Here is a 15,751-nt window from a genome sequence, read left to right on the forward strand (position 1 = left end):
TCCGGCGGCCCTGCTTAGAGGTAGGGGAGGCATGAGGGTCCCAGCTACTCCCTGCTGCTGAAGGCCCAAGGCCCACGGGCTCCCGGCTTGGATCCAGAGCCCCCTTCTCCAGCTGGAGAGGCTGTGGATGCCTCCTCAGCTCCCAGGGCTGGGCTGAGGGGCAAGGAGGGCCAGATGGGGTGCAGGAGGATCCCAAAGGGAGCAGCTGGACCCTCAGGAACCCATGGGGATGTCAGAGAGAAAGAATGAGGGAAGGGATAGCTGTCACTAGGGACAGGCAAGTTATTCAACCTCTCTAAGCCTCTGTTTCTTCATCTGTAAAATGGGAACAATGACCACCCCCCACCCCCGCCCCATAGTAGCAGCCCAAGCTCACAGAGCTTTCCCCATGCCCTAGAACCCATGGCCAGGGCTCCACCCAGGCCATCTCAGTGAGCCCCCAGGATGACCCCAGTAGATGGGGCTCAGAGGTAGGAGAGTAGGGGCTCCAGGGCCCCTACTCTCAACCGCTGCACAGTCCCCACCTTTTTGGTGTCGTTGGAGAAAAGGCTGAATCAATGAATCAGGGCTCACTGTGTATGTGGTGGGTGCCTGAGGGTGAGTAAGAAGGGTGTCCTCTGTGAAAAAGAAGGCTTCCTGCTTCCTTAGGTGGGAGACACACACCCTGGTATGTACCTGTGTCCACGTGCATGCATGTGTGTATGGGTGCTGCCGAGAACTCCTGTCTGCACAGGAGTGGGGGGCTTGTTTGGGGTCTGTGCGGAGCTGTGTTAAAGCAGGTGTTTGTGAATTTGAGGGGGTGAGCAGGAAGGCTGTGCTTTTACGGGAGCACTCGTGTATGTGTTCGTGTGACGTTGGGGCATTGGGGTGGGTTTGCATCTTTGGGTGTCTGTTGAGTTGTATCAGGATGTGTCGCGTGGATGTGGGTGGCAAAGCCTTGTGGGGTTTGGTTGAGTGGGGGTGATGTGTGAACGGGGTGTGCTTTGTGGGGGGCTCTTACCTTCTGTGGGGAAGTAGCCTCTTACCTTGAGATCGTTTAAAGCCTTACTGGCTGTGTCCACAGATATGATCACGTCCACGCCGGCATTCAGGGGCCAGTAGGCCTTACCTGTGGGCTCTGTCACCCGTGCTATGTTGTAGACCGTGAAGACCTCCACCCCGGGGCTCCCAGAGACACTGAAGGTCTCAGCGCCCTCGGGCACATCACTGATAGAAAGGAGAGAGGAGAGCATCCGGGGGCTCAGGAGAGAGACCAGTGGGGTAGTGGGCTAGGGCTACCCGGCTATACAACAGCACCCCCTAACAGCTGGAGTGGGGAGCGGCAGGGGGTGAGGGGCCCACTGGTCGGGAGACCAACCTGGTTGGGCCCCAGGGCTCCATCCCAGCTCTCCACTGATTTCCACGTGACCCACCCTGGGCACGTCGTCCCCGGGCCTCAGTCTCCCCATCTGCAACATGAAGGGCTTGGAGCAGAGCAGTGGCTGTTGAGTTCTGTTTTAGTGGCAGAGCCCTTTCAGTGGACCTCGCGTGGAACCCCAGACAGAAGAAGGACAAAAGGGAGCCGGGGGTGGTGCCGAGCCACGGTGTTTAACCCTTCCACCCCCACCGTGGCCCCTGAGGCTCCAGAGAGCAGAGACTGAAAACCTCTGGACATCCTCAATCCCCCACCTCCCCCAAAGCTTCCTGCTTTTATGCTTCCGAATTCTCTAACCCAACAAGAAATCCATTTGAGACCACCTCTCACCTCCTCCACTGCCACACCTGCACCCACCTAGAGTGCTGAGCAGCTTCTTAAGCCCACCTGTGCCCGCTCCAGTCTGTTCCCCACTCAGAACAGATCACGTTGTTCTCATGCTCAAAAGCAACGGTTCCCATCACACACAGTGAAGTCCTCACAATGGCATAAAAAGCCCCTCCCGATTTGCCCTCTGCCAACCCCCGGGAACCTCCTCCACCCCCCTAGGCTCAGTCCTCACTCACTCTGCTCAAGCCACACTGACCTTCCTGATGTTCCATGAAGCTGCCAGGCTGTCCTGCCTCAGGGCCTTTGCACTGGCCGTTTCCACTGCATAAAATGCTCTTCCCCCAGATATCCACAAGACTCACTCCTTTACCTTCTTCAGGGCTCTGCTTAAATGTCACCTTCTCAGTGAGCAACCCCTGCCCATCACTCTATTTAATGCTACACCTTGTCCCACCTTCTCCCACACTCTCCTTATCCCTGCCACTCTGCTCTGATTCTTTTTTGTTTGTTTGCTTGTTTGTTTTTAACATCTTTACTGGAGTATAATTGCTTTACAGTGGTGTGTTAGTTTCTGCTGTATAACAAAGTGAATCAGCTATATGTATACATATATCTCCCAACCCCTCCCTCTTGCGTCTCCCTCCCACCCTCCCTATCCCACCCCTCTAGGTGGTCACAAAGCACTGTCTGCTCTGATTCTTAATCATACTGTTAGGTATTGTCCGTCTCTCCTGCTAGAAGGTCAGGGAGTTTTGTCTGTTTTGCTCATTGCTATCTCCCAGCACCTATAACAGTGTCTGGTGTGTGGTCAGTCTCATAAACACTTGTTAAATGAATGAATGGATTCAGTTGCCCCTAGTCTGCAGGGGGATTCAGGCCCATCTGCACCCAGTGGTACAGAACTTGACTGAGGCCATACCCTGCAAATTTCTCCCCATCTACCTGATATACCACATCCACCCAATACTCCAGAGCTCTGGGCTCCAGAAAGGGGGATCAGGAAGCCCTCAGTCTGCCAGGCCCCAGCCGGGGTCACCCATCTGCTGGGTCTCCACGCTACTTCTCAAGTCACCAGCTGCTTCCAGCCACAGCAGGTAGGGGCCAGCCTTCCTGGGCCGTAGACTCAGAGGGGATGCTCTGCAAACTCGGGCCACAGGGCACCAGGAGCAAAGTCAGCAGGGCCTCTGGGGGCGCTTGTCCTTCTTCAACCCCTGAATAAACCTGAGCTGTGTGCCTCCCTGCCCCAGCCCTGTGATGGGCCCCAGGGTTCCATGAGGCGTTTGGCCATGTGGAACACACACCCTGGAGGGGAAGTCGGACGAGGGAACTACATGTCAGGGCTACCCACTGCCGTCCCCCAGGACAGAGCCATCAGCCTCAAGGCCACCACCCAAGGTCAAGTCAACTTGCAAACGTCCACCCGACTGCAAAGATGCCAGGCCCAGAAGGGTCTTTTGATACATCCTCCTGCCTCCATCGTTTCCTGTATCCCTGAGAAACCACCCAAGTATTAAAGCCCCTGGAGAAACCAGACACCCCTTCCAGATCCCTGCCGTGGTCACTCAGTCCCCACAAACAACTGCCCCCATTGACAATGGTGGTGATGGTCGTAGTTACAACAGGCCCAAGCTCCACTCAGGACCTGGCTCTCTGACGCATATCATGGCCCCATAAGGCAATTATTATTCTCGTTTTAAAGATGAGGTTGGGGTGGAGAGGGGTCCCTGAGCCCTGCAGGCTGCTGGCAGGACCCACAGGTCCTCACCCCACTCGTGGCCTCACCGTCCTCAAGAGGCACTTTCAGGCATCTTCCCACCTTACATGCCCTTTGCCATTGTTTAGTCAGTTGCCATAGGAACCTAAGCCTCCCAGACTTAGAACCCCCATTTTCCATCTCAAGACTCAAAGCTGTCTTTTGAACATCTCTTTAGGGTGTCTAACAGGTTTTTTACATTTAACATGTCCAAAACGAAACTCTTAGCTCCCCACTTCTGCCCCGTCCAAACCTGCCCGGGTTAGGCCACAGTTGCCCCATCATCGGATTCATCCTGGCCTTCTCTCCTTCCCTCGAGCTCACATGCAGTCACCAGTAAACCCTGTCAGCTCCCCCTTTACAGCATCACCTGCTGGCATTCACGTCTCTTCCACGCCTAACGCCCTGGTCCAGGCACCAGCTTTTTCCGTGTGGATTTTCACAATAGGCTGGTCCCCCTGCTCCTTCTCCTGCTGCCCACGATCTGGTCTCAGCACAGCAGCAGAGGGATCCTCTTAACACAGAAGTCATTCAGCATCCCTTCTGTTCACAGCTTTTCCCCGGGGGCTCTGCAGTCTGCGCGGAGTTGGCTATGCCCTCCTCACTCCTGCAAACCCAGCTCCTGTTCTCCCTCCAGTTGCCAAGCTCCCTCCTGCCTTGGACCCTTTGCACTTGGGTTCTCTTCGTTCACAATGTTCAGCTCCCGAGCCTCCGCTGGGCCCTCCGTGCCTCATTTCCTTCTCAGAGGTCTTCCCTGACTGCCCTATTTAAATCTGTGTGACATGGGTGACACCATGAACCCCACACTCCCTAACCCCATGACCCAGCTTCATTTCAACCCATGGCACTTGTCACCTGACATGTCATGTTTATTTGACATGTTTTTCTATTGCTTGTCTCTCCTGTTTCTCCCTCTAGAATGTGGGGAATTTTCCCATTTTACTTTCACTAAAACTACTCTCATCTCAGCACCCAGCGTGGTGTCTGGTGTGGGCAAGGGGTACAAGAAACCCCTGTTTTATGGATGAGGACAAGGCAACCCAGGAACGTGGAACTGTACCCGAGCAAGAATCTACGGACCGGGCTTCCCTGGTGACGCAGTGGTTGAGAGTCCACCTGCCGATGCAGGGGACACGGGTTCGTGCCCTGGTCCGGGAAGATCCCACATGCCGTGGAGCGGCTGGGCCCGTGAGCCATGGCCGCTGAGCCTGAGCATCCAGAGCCTGTGCTCTGCAACGGGAGAGGCCACAACAGTGAGAGGCCCGCTAAAAAAAAAAAAAAAGAACCTATGGACCTCCCCGGGACAGACCCCCCCTCCACCATGTCTTCTGCCTGCCTCTTGTTTGTAATTTTAGCCTCCTAGGCCTTCCCCCAAGTTCCAAAGAATAAATTTAATCAGAAAAATGAGAAAATGCAGAAACAATGGAAAACAGCCAAGCAAGACAAAATAATAATAGTTTAGCCATTAAACAAAGTCAAGGATCTCTAGCTCCTCCTCAAGGGCTATGGATAATATTCTGAGCCGCATCCTTCGAGCTCTTTGGCAGATACTGAAGCCCCCACCAGGTGGAAGAAGTTAACTGCATGCTGCCCACAAGCACAGAGGCCCCAGACAGGTTGGAACCAGAAGGTTGATGATGTTGACTCCCAATTACCTCACCACCAACCGAGCAGAAGAATGTGCACGAGCAGATCACACACCCCAAAACGCTGTCCCTCACCCTGTCTTTTTTTTTTTTTTTTTTTTTTTTTTTGCGGTACGCGGGCCTCTCACTGTTGTGGCCTCTCCCGTTGCGGAGCACAGGCTCCGGACGTGCAGGCTCAGCGGCCATGGCTCACGGGCCCAGCCGCTCCGCGGCTTGTGGGATCCTCCCGGACCGGGGCACGAACCCGTGTCCCCTGCATCGGCAGGCGGACTCCCAACCACTGCACCACCAGGGAGGCCCCATGCTCAGCTTTTGGTGCCTCGTCTACCCTTCACAACAACCCTCGCAGGAACCCTTGCTGTCCTCATTTAGCAGATGAAGAAATCTTCTCAGAGAGGTTAACCTTCCTGGCAAAGGATGGAAGGAGCAGCAGGTTTGTCTTCTGTATTATGCTGTCCCGCTGACTTGAAAATGAGTGTGTGTGCCCTGAGCGTGTCCCTGGCGGGGACCGGAGGAAGGAAATAGTCAGGGAAGACGTAGGAAGGAAAAAGGAAAATGTTGAAACTTTGCAACACAAGCGCTTCAATGTGATCCCTTGGGAGCCGGCAGGATGTGGGGCACTGAGGCAGGAGAGCCCTCTTCCCCCTCCACGCACCTGAAATTTGCAGGGGTGAAGTCAGTGCAGACCAGGAAGTTGGCACCCATGACCTCTGGCCCCTTTCTGCCCTAAGACAATGAGACTGTGAAGTATCTTCATAGGCCTTGGGTGAGAGAGGGGCCTCAGAGGCCATCCTGGCCAGCTCCTTGCCCATCGCAGAACTCTGTGCTTGAACAGGCAGCTCACTACCTTACAGCCCTCTGTGCTTTGACAGCTCAGGTAATTAGAAAGCTTTTCCTTTTACTTGGCTGCAACCTGTATCCAGAAGCTTCCTCCCACTGGGGCTCCACAGGCCACACCTTATCTCAACTACTCGGAAGTTGACCACCTGGTCTCTAGGGAGAAGAGAAACATAGCAGTCATGGAGTCCCTCCCCTGCTGTCCATCCTACCTGCTGCTTGGATACCACCAGCCCCTAGGGACGATCTCAGGGGTCAGGGGACCCCTCTGCCCAGCCTAGGGTCTGGGCAGGGAGGGCAGGATGGGGCTGACCCCGCCTCCAGCTAGGGGAGTGGGTATGGGGGTGGCGGCAGAGGACCAGGTTGCCCTGGAGGCTTGTCCAGGGCATTGTGCTGGGGGAGAGGTGAGGGCAGAAGGGAGAATAATGCAGAACTGGATGGAAAGGCTGAGGAGCAAGCTGGCAGGCAGCCCTTGAGCAGACCAGGCCAGCCAAGCCTGTGACTCCCCCTTCACACTTGATCAGCCACCTGTCTGCCCAGAGCCCCAGAGGTGTCACTCTCCAGGTGTCCCGGACTTGATGTTCCCTGGACTGAAGCCACAAGAAATGCCCTGGGACCAGCCAGCAGGACCTGGCAAGTCCTCTCAGGTACGACCAGGTCTGTGGTCGCTTCTGCCAGGAGCCGAGAACCACTGTGGCCAACAGTCCCACGGAGCTGGCCAGACCCCCACAGGCTCCGGCCCTAAAGAACGTCAGCTCCGGGGAGCACACGGAGTCCTGTTACTGCTGTCGGCCGCTCTGCCTCAACATGCATTTCCTGAGCACCTACTGTGCCACGCTGGGCACCAGGAAAGAAGAGATGAGTCAGCCCTGGCCCTGCCCTCATGGCATCCACCCAGGTCAGGGACATCACGGGCCCCAAAGTACTTTTGCTCCATTCTGATTCCATCCCTACGGCCCCTGTTTGCTGAGCAGAGCGGTTATTATTCTTCTCCCCATTTTACAGATGATGTGAAATTCAGAGGGAGGTCCCACGTGGGGCGACAAGGGAGAGCTGAGATGTGACCCCGCTCAGGGTCTGACTCCAAAGCTCATCCCCTGCCTTGCCCTCACCCACCCCTCGCACCAACCCAGCAACGCAGAAAATTCCCCAATAACGGGCTCTCTTGGGGTTGAGCTCATAGAATTTGCGATCAGGCAAACCTGGGTTCAAATCCCAGCTCTGCCATTTGTTGGCTGTGTGACTTTGGGCAAGTCTCTTGACATCTCTGTGTCTCAGTTTCCTTGTCTGCAAGATGGGGATCGTAGTAGTCACTACCTCAGAGGCTTGTTGTGAGATTTAATTGAGATAGTACAGCAAGCACCGTGAGCTGAAGATGGTGCTGTCACCATTGTCATCACTGTCACAAGGGGCATGGGGAGCAGGCAGAGCCTGGGGAATAGGATTCTTCCATCTCCCTTCACTCTCAGACCTGACCCCAAACCCGGTTAGCGATGCAATTGTTAGCGTCCACATTCTGAAGGTTTTTTAGCTCCCAGACTAAGATGGGAGCCCCTCGGGGGCGGGGGTGGGTCATATAATCTCCAGGTGCCTCAGCCCAGCACAGAGCTGAATAAGGAGCGGGTGACCAGTAACATTTGTCAAGTGACCACAGCGAGGCAAAGGTCACAGAAAGTTCAGGCCCCCGTGTGGCTTCCTCCTTGGTCCTCCCTGGGTGCTGGCTGTGGCCGACAGAGGTTGGGGAGGGCAATGGCTGACATCACATCACAGGCAGACCCCACATCACAGGCAGGGATTTTCCCCTAAGTGTAGAATCACACAGGGTGTAGTTATGTCCTCTCCCTCTTTCCTTCCTTCCCAGAGATAAGAATCACGGGTGCCTTATGCCCTGTCATTGCTCAGCTAAGGCCACACCCAGAGAGCCTGCAAGGAGGGCCGGGCTGGTCAGGCCTTCTTTCAGTGGACCCCTGCCTGCCCAAGGATGGGGGCTAGAGATGGGAGGTGGCAGCTTTCCACCCCGGGCCTTCCCAGCAGAGGCAAACAGGAGCTGGGGGCCAGAACATCCTTAAGAGAAGAGCCCTGAATGGAAAGTCAGAATCATGAGTCACTTCTCCCCTCTCAGCCTCAGTTTCCCCATCTGCAAGATGGGAAATTGTATGGCTGTGCTCCGTGGATTATGCAATTCTCATCTGTAAAATGGGGGCCAAATTCACAGGTGCAATTAACTGGTGATATTATCCTCATCTAGCATGGGAGGAAACAGGCTCAGAGAGGCTAAGTAACTGGCCCAAAGTCACACAGCCTGCAAGGACCAGCCTGACCCTAACTGGTGGTTATGACTGGTTACCAGCCATCTTGTTCTCTGCAGTCATCGAACTGACTCTCAGAGGCCCCATCCCAATGGAGCTTCCTCCTCTGGGGCCCAGGCCTTCCTTCTTGTCCAGGTCCGGAAGCCCCAGCCCACCCTTTCACTACATCTGGCAGCCTGGCTCAGACCACACCCTCTGCAGGATCCTCCTGAGGAATTTCTGGCCTTCCCTTTGCCCACTCTCCCAGCACAGCAATGGAGACCCAGGTGGGGGTATAGGCAGGGTCATAAACGTGGCAGGGAAGGTGTGCTGGAGAAGTGCTTGGCAGGGCTTCAGGTGGCCTTGGTCTCAAATGCAGAGTGACTGGGTTCTCTGTTCTGGGGCCCAGGGTGCATTTGGAGACCCAACTCAGGCCTGTACCTGCTGCGAGGCCAGGCTCCTGAAAAGTTCCGGCAGGTCCCAGCTCCCTCGGCACCCACCCCTGGGTGGCAGCATTTGGAATCGCCCCCACTGCTCCCGGCCCACAGCTGAGGTCCCCTTCCTGGGCTCCCCAGGTGGCTGATGTCTTTGGCTGGGTGTGGATTTGCCAGTTCCTTCCAGCCTCACCCCCACCTCCCATACGTCTTTGAGCATCAGAACCACTTGGCAGAGCTGAACAGCTGCTTAAAAGCCACAGCAAAGGGAATGGAAGCTTCTCTGGACATAGCAAAGGAGAGGACAACACATCACAGGGAAAGCATTTTGGGGGTCAAGGAGGCATCTACATCATGGGTGAGCGATCACCCCTCCATTCCCTGCATCTCAAGTCTTCTCTTGGGGTCTGCTGCCTGGCCCCGGGCCCGCCACCAAGAGAGGAAGGTGGGGATTGGGGGGAGGAGAGAGAAGTGGAGTTGGAAGTGATGGGAGCAGTAGGGGGAAGAGGAGACAGTCAAGGATGAGGAGAGGTTCCAAGACCAAAATGATGGGAAGGAGAAGCGGGGACAGGGAAGGGGCTATAGGGCCAGAAGAGGGGAGGGAAGAGTGACTGAATGGATTCCCAGGTCTCAAAATGGGAGTTAGTTAGCAACGAGGACCAGGGAGGCAGGGACATCTGTAGACTTAGGGGGCGTCTGACCTCTGGTACCCTCTCTGATGCCAGTATTTTACGTTTCAAGAACTCACACTGCCCCATTTCACATCCAGATCCTGTAACTCCCTGGCCTCTCCTGGCTCCGTGGACCTTACAGGGGACCCCGGCCTCATAATCTCCAAGAACCCTCGAATCTAAACATTAACATCACTTCCAATGAAGGAATGCGATACAGCAACAGGACGGAACAAGTAGGAGAGGAGATCCTCACCTGGCTTTAAATCCAGGTCCCAGCCCGGCTCTCGGAGCCTGTCACTCATCATGAATTAGTGTTGGCCTCAATCCTGTAATTATCCCTGAGGAGCACAATTATGTTTCATTGTACTTCTTCGCAAGTTAAAAGCATTAATTTACTTAATGTAAACATCAATTATATATAGATCAGGACTACCCTGGTGGTGCAGTGGTTGAGAATCTGCCTGCCAATGCAGGGGACACAGGTTTGAGACCTGGTCTGGGAAGATCCCACATGCCGCAGAGCAACTAAGCCCGTGCGCCACAGCTACTGAGCCTGTGCTCTAGAGCCTGCGAGCCACAACTGTTGAGCCTGTGTGCTGCAACTACTGAAGCCCACGAGCCTAGAGCCCGTGCTCCACAACAAGAGAAGCCACTGCAGTGAGAAGCCCGCGCACTGCAATGAAGAGTAGCCCCTGCTCACCTCAGCTAGAGAAAGCCCACACACAGCAACGAAGACACAAAACAGCCAAAAATAAATAAATAAAATAAATTTATTTATTTATAATTATTATTTTTTTAATAAATTCATTTTTTTAAAAAAAGAATATATAGACCACAAGTTTTACAACTCTGTTTTGGCATTTTGGGTTTTTGAAATACAGGGAACCCCAGAAAAGAGAAGTGGTCTGGGTCTTTTCTCTGGCTCATCTGAGAGGCCCTACAGAGACCCCATTCCCTGTGCTCCTGGAATTCCAGTCATCTTGGATCTAAGAGTCTATTTGGCTTTGAGGCTTGTGTAGGGCTGGGGGAGGCTTAGAAAAAATCCAGGAGATTGTCCCTAGCCCCACCCAGCCAGCCTTCTCCTCCATCCCTAAGGATAAATGTTCATGTGATCTCCAGCCTGGGACTCTGATTCTGGCCTCTGGGCAGCCAGGGAGCGCCAGGCTGGACGGCTAATGGATTCCCCATGACACACCCCCTCTTTTTTGGCATAAGTCCTCTGGGGACCACCTCCAAGAAAAGGACAGAGACAGCCAGGGCTATCTGGCCAAACCCAGGGGGTCGCGGTGGAGAGCTAGCCCGCTTGGGTGAGGGTGTAGGATCTGCAGTGCATGCTGAGTCAGGGGATTTCTAAGGTTCCTTGGGCTGGGACCCCCTGGGGCACACAATTACCCCCAAATAACCAGCCTAGAGAGCACATGGGGGAATTAATCACATCCCATGACTCCCACACGCCCATCTCCACTGGCTCTGGAAGGTTGGGAGTCTGGGCAGCTCAGGTGACCAGCACAGGTGACCCTCTTCTGGGGGGCTTCCGCCTTCTACCAGCAAGGCCAAACAGAGGCCCCTTACTCGGCCTCAGCTGGAGCCAGGCACCTGGCACTGGGAGTGGGAAAGCCCCAAGTTCATCATCAAGTACAGCCCCTTCATCCTAGACAGCCAAGGCCCTGGAGTGAGCTTCAGGCTCCTCTTAAACCTTCCCAGGTTGTCAATACACGACCCCTTTCCTCCACCTGTCTTGACAATTCTACATCACCTTTCTCCACCTATCAGAGACCTCAGTGGCTGGAAGTTCTTCTTTAGGTCTACTTTTAAACCGACTTGCTGCAGAATAAACTTCTGTTTTCTAGTTTAGAGATTCTCCGTGGCTATGACGCTAGTCACTACCAACGTCCAGGGTGAAGTTTCTTTTTTTCTTTTTTTTAACATCTTTATTGGAGTATAATTGCTTTACAATGGTGTGTTAGTTTCTGCTTTATAACAAAGTGAATCAGTTATACATATACATATGTTCCCATATCCCCTCCTTCTTGCATCTCCCTCCCTCCCACCCTCCCTATCCCACCCCTCTAAGTGGTCACAGAGCACCGAGCTGATCTCCCTGTGCGGCTGCTTCCCACTAGCTATCTATTTTACGTTTGGTAGTGTATATATGTACATGCCACTCTCTCACTTTGTCACAGCTTACCCTTCCCCCTCCCCATATCCTCAAGTCCATTCTCTAGTAGGTCTGTGTCTTTATTCCCGTCTTACCCCTAGGTTATGACCTTTTTTTTTCTCTTAGATTCCATATATATGTGTTAGCATACGGTATTTGTTTTTCTCTTTCTGACTTTCTTCACTCTGTATGACAGACTCTAGGTCCATCCAGGGGTGATGTTTCTTGAAGGGCTCTTGGGTACAGGTCCCTCACGGTGCTCACTCAGGACCCCAGAGCAGCCCCCTCTCCCAGAGTCAGCCAGAGCACAGCAGCTACAGACAACCAGGCAGCTTCCCCTCGGCTGGGCCACGGCCCACACTTGAGGATGCTAAAGCACTTGGTGACCCCAAAGGAGTTTACAGATGACATCTCCCCGTGTTCCCACCACACACCCGCTGATCTGTCCTTTGCTCCTTCCACCCTCTGACACATGATGGGAAGAACAAATAGTGAAGGAAAGGGAACCCACAGAGCTGCCAGAGCTGTAAGCACTTCCCACTCTCACAGAGCAAGGGCCCTACATGTGCATGCTCACAATCATGCTCCCCCTAAGCCATTAACATCAGTGCTATTGCTTCCCCATTTGTCAGATGAGGTAACAGGCTCAGAAAAATGCAGCAGCTTGCCCAGGGTCCCACAGCCACCAGTGGAGCTAGGATGAGGACCCGAGTCTGTCCAAGTCCAGGGTGTGGGTGCTTTACCGCCACGCTAAACTGAATAAGGGGCTCAGTTCATCCTGCCAGGGCCCAGAGAGGGCCAGTGGCTTGGCCCACGCCAGACAGCAAGTCAGTGGCAGAGCCCGAACCAGAACCTAAGTCTCCTGGCTCCCAGTCAAATGCTTCTGTCCTCAGTCAGCAGCACAACCTATCATGTAGGGCCCGAGGTTCTGAAATTACCTTCCAGAAATAGCCATCCCCTGGGATGAGAACAGGGGTCTGGAATCGGGAAGATAGGGGCTCACTAGAGACCTCTTCCCTACTTTTGATGTTAAAGTGGAGTTACCAGATAAAGTACAGGATGCCTAGCTAAATGTGGATTTCAGCTAAACAGCATTAAAAAAAAAAAAAAAAAAAAAGTACGTTCCATGCAATATACTTTAAAAAAAAAGCATTTTTTAAAATCTGAAATGTAAACTTAACTGGGTGCCCTGTATTTTCACTTGCCAAGTCTGGCAACTGTATGATAAAAGGGCAGCAGAAAATGGGATCTCTGTTAGCCACCCAGATGCAAGAGAACCAGCCCCACGCCAGGGCCCCCAGCATGACTTAGAGCCGAGGTCTGGCCTCCCAGGGCTCCTGGCTCTCCCTCCCCAGCCCCAGGCCACTGCCCCAGAGAGGGAGGCAGGGAGGTCTTCTGGGGCAGAGGCTCCCCTGAGGCCAGGTGAAGCTGGGCCCAGCTCAGATCCCACCTTATAACAGACCTCAGCCCCCACCTACTCTGGGAGGGAGACTCCCACCTTGACTGCCCCCTGCCCATCTGCAGGGTCTCTGGTCCCATCCGATCCAGTAGAGATGGAGCTCATAGAGAGTGTGTTGAGTTGGAAAGACCCCCAAAGACCCCCAAAGACCCCCAAGACCAACTTCCTCAATGGCCAGGTGGGGAAACTCACACTGGGCCAGGTCCCTGGACCTCCATCTGGGTAAAGCCAGGCCAGGAAGTATTGGGACCAACAGGGGAAGCTAATGCTTCCACTGCCCTGAGAGGTGCCTTCAGTGCCATAATCACCATCATCCTCCTGGCAAACACAAGCCCCAGGCTTGTTCCAAGTTCTTTTCCTTTATTAAAATACACATTGAAACATAAGCCCCAGGCTTATCCCAGTTCTTTTCTTTCATTAACACATTGAATCATTCCCTAACCACTCCATCTTGATCCCAGTCGCCCCGGCTGGCCTTCTAGGAACGAGCTGCACCACACACACTGCCCCTCCCCACCTCAGAGAGATGGGTCATTGGCAAGAAATTGAGGGCAAAATCAGGGGAGGCCAGTCCTGTCCTCTGTCTTGAGCAACAACTCATTCTGATGCTCCACACAAGTTCCACTGGGACGTCAGAACGCAGAACCCAGACCCTAAAGTCTGTCCCCAGGGCTCAGAGCTGGAACAGTCATCCAGGGGCTTGAGGCCAAAGGCTTGACCCTGGTGCCAGGAGCCAGAGCCCCAAGATGGACCTGATATCCTAGTCCCTCTGCTCTGCTGTCCAAACAACCTCTTGTCAGCATCCTCCAATATGCCCCATTCGTCCACCAGGCGCCCACCCCATTGCCGCGGGTCCTCCAGCCCAGCCCAGCCCTCTGCAGCCAGGTGGGTGCTTTCGGCTCTCACCTGTAAACATCCACGTATGTTTCGATTCCCACCACACACACAGCATAGGTGGGCTTCTTCAGGGACAGCTGCACAGCTCTCTGTGGGGCCATCCTGTCCCCCAGGCTCCAAGCCTCCGTGCGCCCTGGCTTCCTAGCTCCTCTCCTAGGCACCTCGTCTCCAGGAAGGAGCGTGAGTTCTGAAGTTTCAGTGCTTTCCTCCTCCCTTTTATTTCACACTATGACCTGATTCGCCTGCCTGAGCCCGGTCCCCACCTCCATGCCCATCCCTCCTCACTTCGGCCTGTCAATCCAAGAGGCTGAGGGAGGAGGCACCCAAGGCGTCTCTGGGGGATGGGGAAGCAGGAACCCCTGGTGGAGCAGGGCTCAGCTGTCGACAGAAGACAAGCTCCCCAGCAGCCCCCGTCCCCCTTTCTCTAGCTTCACCTCTATCCTCAGACTCTCAGTGCCTGAATCTACACGGTAACGATGTCAGCATTTTCTGAGGGCTCTGTGCTGGCTAAGTGGCTTGCAGATCTTATGTCATACATTAAGGGATCAGTTAGCACATAAAAGCACGGTGCAATCAGACTGTTCCGGCTCTGCCACTTAGAACCTGTGATCTTGGCAAGTTCTTCAACCTCTCCATGGCTCCGTTTCTCCACGGAGAAGATGGCAGTTGTAGCCGTAGTACCTGTTCCACTGGGTTGGTGTGGAGATTACATGAGCTATGTGTAGGAGGGTTAGCACAGTGCCTGGCACCTAGTATTCGCTAGAAGAAAGCCTGGCAACTATTAGTAGTCTCCTCATTTTACAGGAAGAGTCTGTATGAGGGGACACAGTCCCCAACTCCAGAAACGCCCAGTCTGATTAGGGAGATGGGAAACACACAAATGGCATAGACTTTTACTTGGTTACTTTTGATTTCGAAGATCTTCCTGGAATGATCCTTCTTACTGCCAACATACCTGATTGCAAGTGTTCTTGATCTGCAAAGTTCATTACACCCAAAAGCACTGAGGCAGAGTCTAGGTTTGCCACATGGATACAGAACCCAGCAAAACAGCACTTCAAGGATGCTCAATGATTTTGTTTCCATCACTCTCACCCCTCCCCATTAACCAGGACCTGAGCCATTTTGTTTATCTGTAATGTAATGTGGAGTGTATAAAACAGGTTCCTGAAGAGCATGTGGGGATATTCCCATTAGAGAAGGATGGATGGATGGGTGGGTGGATGGGTGGGTGGATGGATGGGTGGGTGGATGGATGGGTGGGTGGATGGGTGGGTGGATGGATGGGTGGGTGGGTGGATGGGTGGGTGGGTGGATGGGTGGGTGGACAGATTGGAAAGAGAGAGGAAGGCAGGTTGGTGCATAAAGAGCTGTCTGCAAAGATGATGATGGTAACGGTGATGCCAATGGTGATGATGGTGATGGTGATGATGAGATGCTAGCAAACGCATCCATAGCCCTCACTGTGTGCCAAGCACTGTTCTAAGCCTCTTCCGTGGATTTACTTATCTAATCCTCACGACAATACTAGTTGACAGGTACTGATTAAGAATGGAATCCCAAGTTCAAACTGACTACAGCCTGGGTGTGCAGGATGTGTCTTTTATGGGTTGTGGGCAGGGCAGGGGCCTGGGCAGGTCATGGTGTCTTAAAAAGAAATGTACTCAGAGCTGGAGGAAAGGAAGAGACAATAGCAGAGAGTGGGCAGAGAGGCTGAGAGGAACACAAATATCCCCATTTTACAAGAAGAAACCGAGGCACCGACAAGTTAAAGACCCTCTCAAGATCCGTAGCTGGAAAGTGGTCACGCCAGGACTTGAGCCCAGGCCATCTGACCCTAGAGGGGCTTGTACTGTGGAGA

At 53.8% G+C, this 15,751-nt stretch overlaps 1 protein-coding gene across 1 annotated transcript in view; it reads right to left on the minus strand.

Moving 5' to 3' along the window:
* Positions 1 to 14,045, minus strand: part of PADI1 (peptidyl arginine deiminase 1) — a 32,937-nt gene extending 18,892 nt beyond the window's left edge. Inside the window, exons 1-2 of the mRNA XM_029229373.1 lie at positions 13,900 to 14,045; positions 1,026 to 1,206 (exon numbers count right to left, since the gene is read on the minus strand). Of these exons, the coding sequence (XP_029085206.1) occupies positions 1,026 to 1,206; positions 13,900 to 13,991 (273 nt within the window). The 5' untranslated portion in view covers positions 13,992 to 14,045. The remainder of the gene's footprint in view (positions 1 to 1,025; positions 1,207 to 13,899) is intronic.
* Positions 14,046 to 15,751: the final 1,706 nt, after the last annotated feature.

This window comes from Monodon monoceros, unplaced genomic scaffold, assembly GCF_005190385.1.
Source record: "Monodon monoceros isolate NGI ecotype Baffin Bay Population unplaced genomic scaffold, NGI_Narwhal_1 Super_Scaffold_18, whole genome shotgun sequence".
Lineage (NCBI taxonomy): Eukaryota > Metazoa > Chordata > Mammalia > Artiodactyla > Monodontidae > Monodon > Monodon monoceros.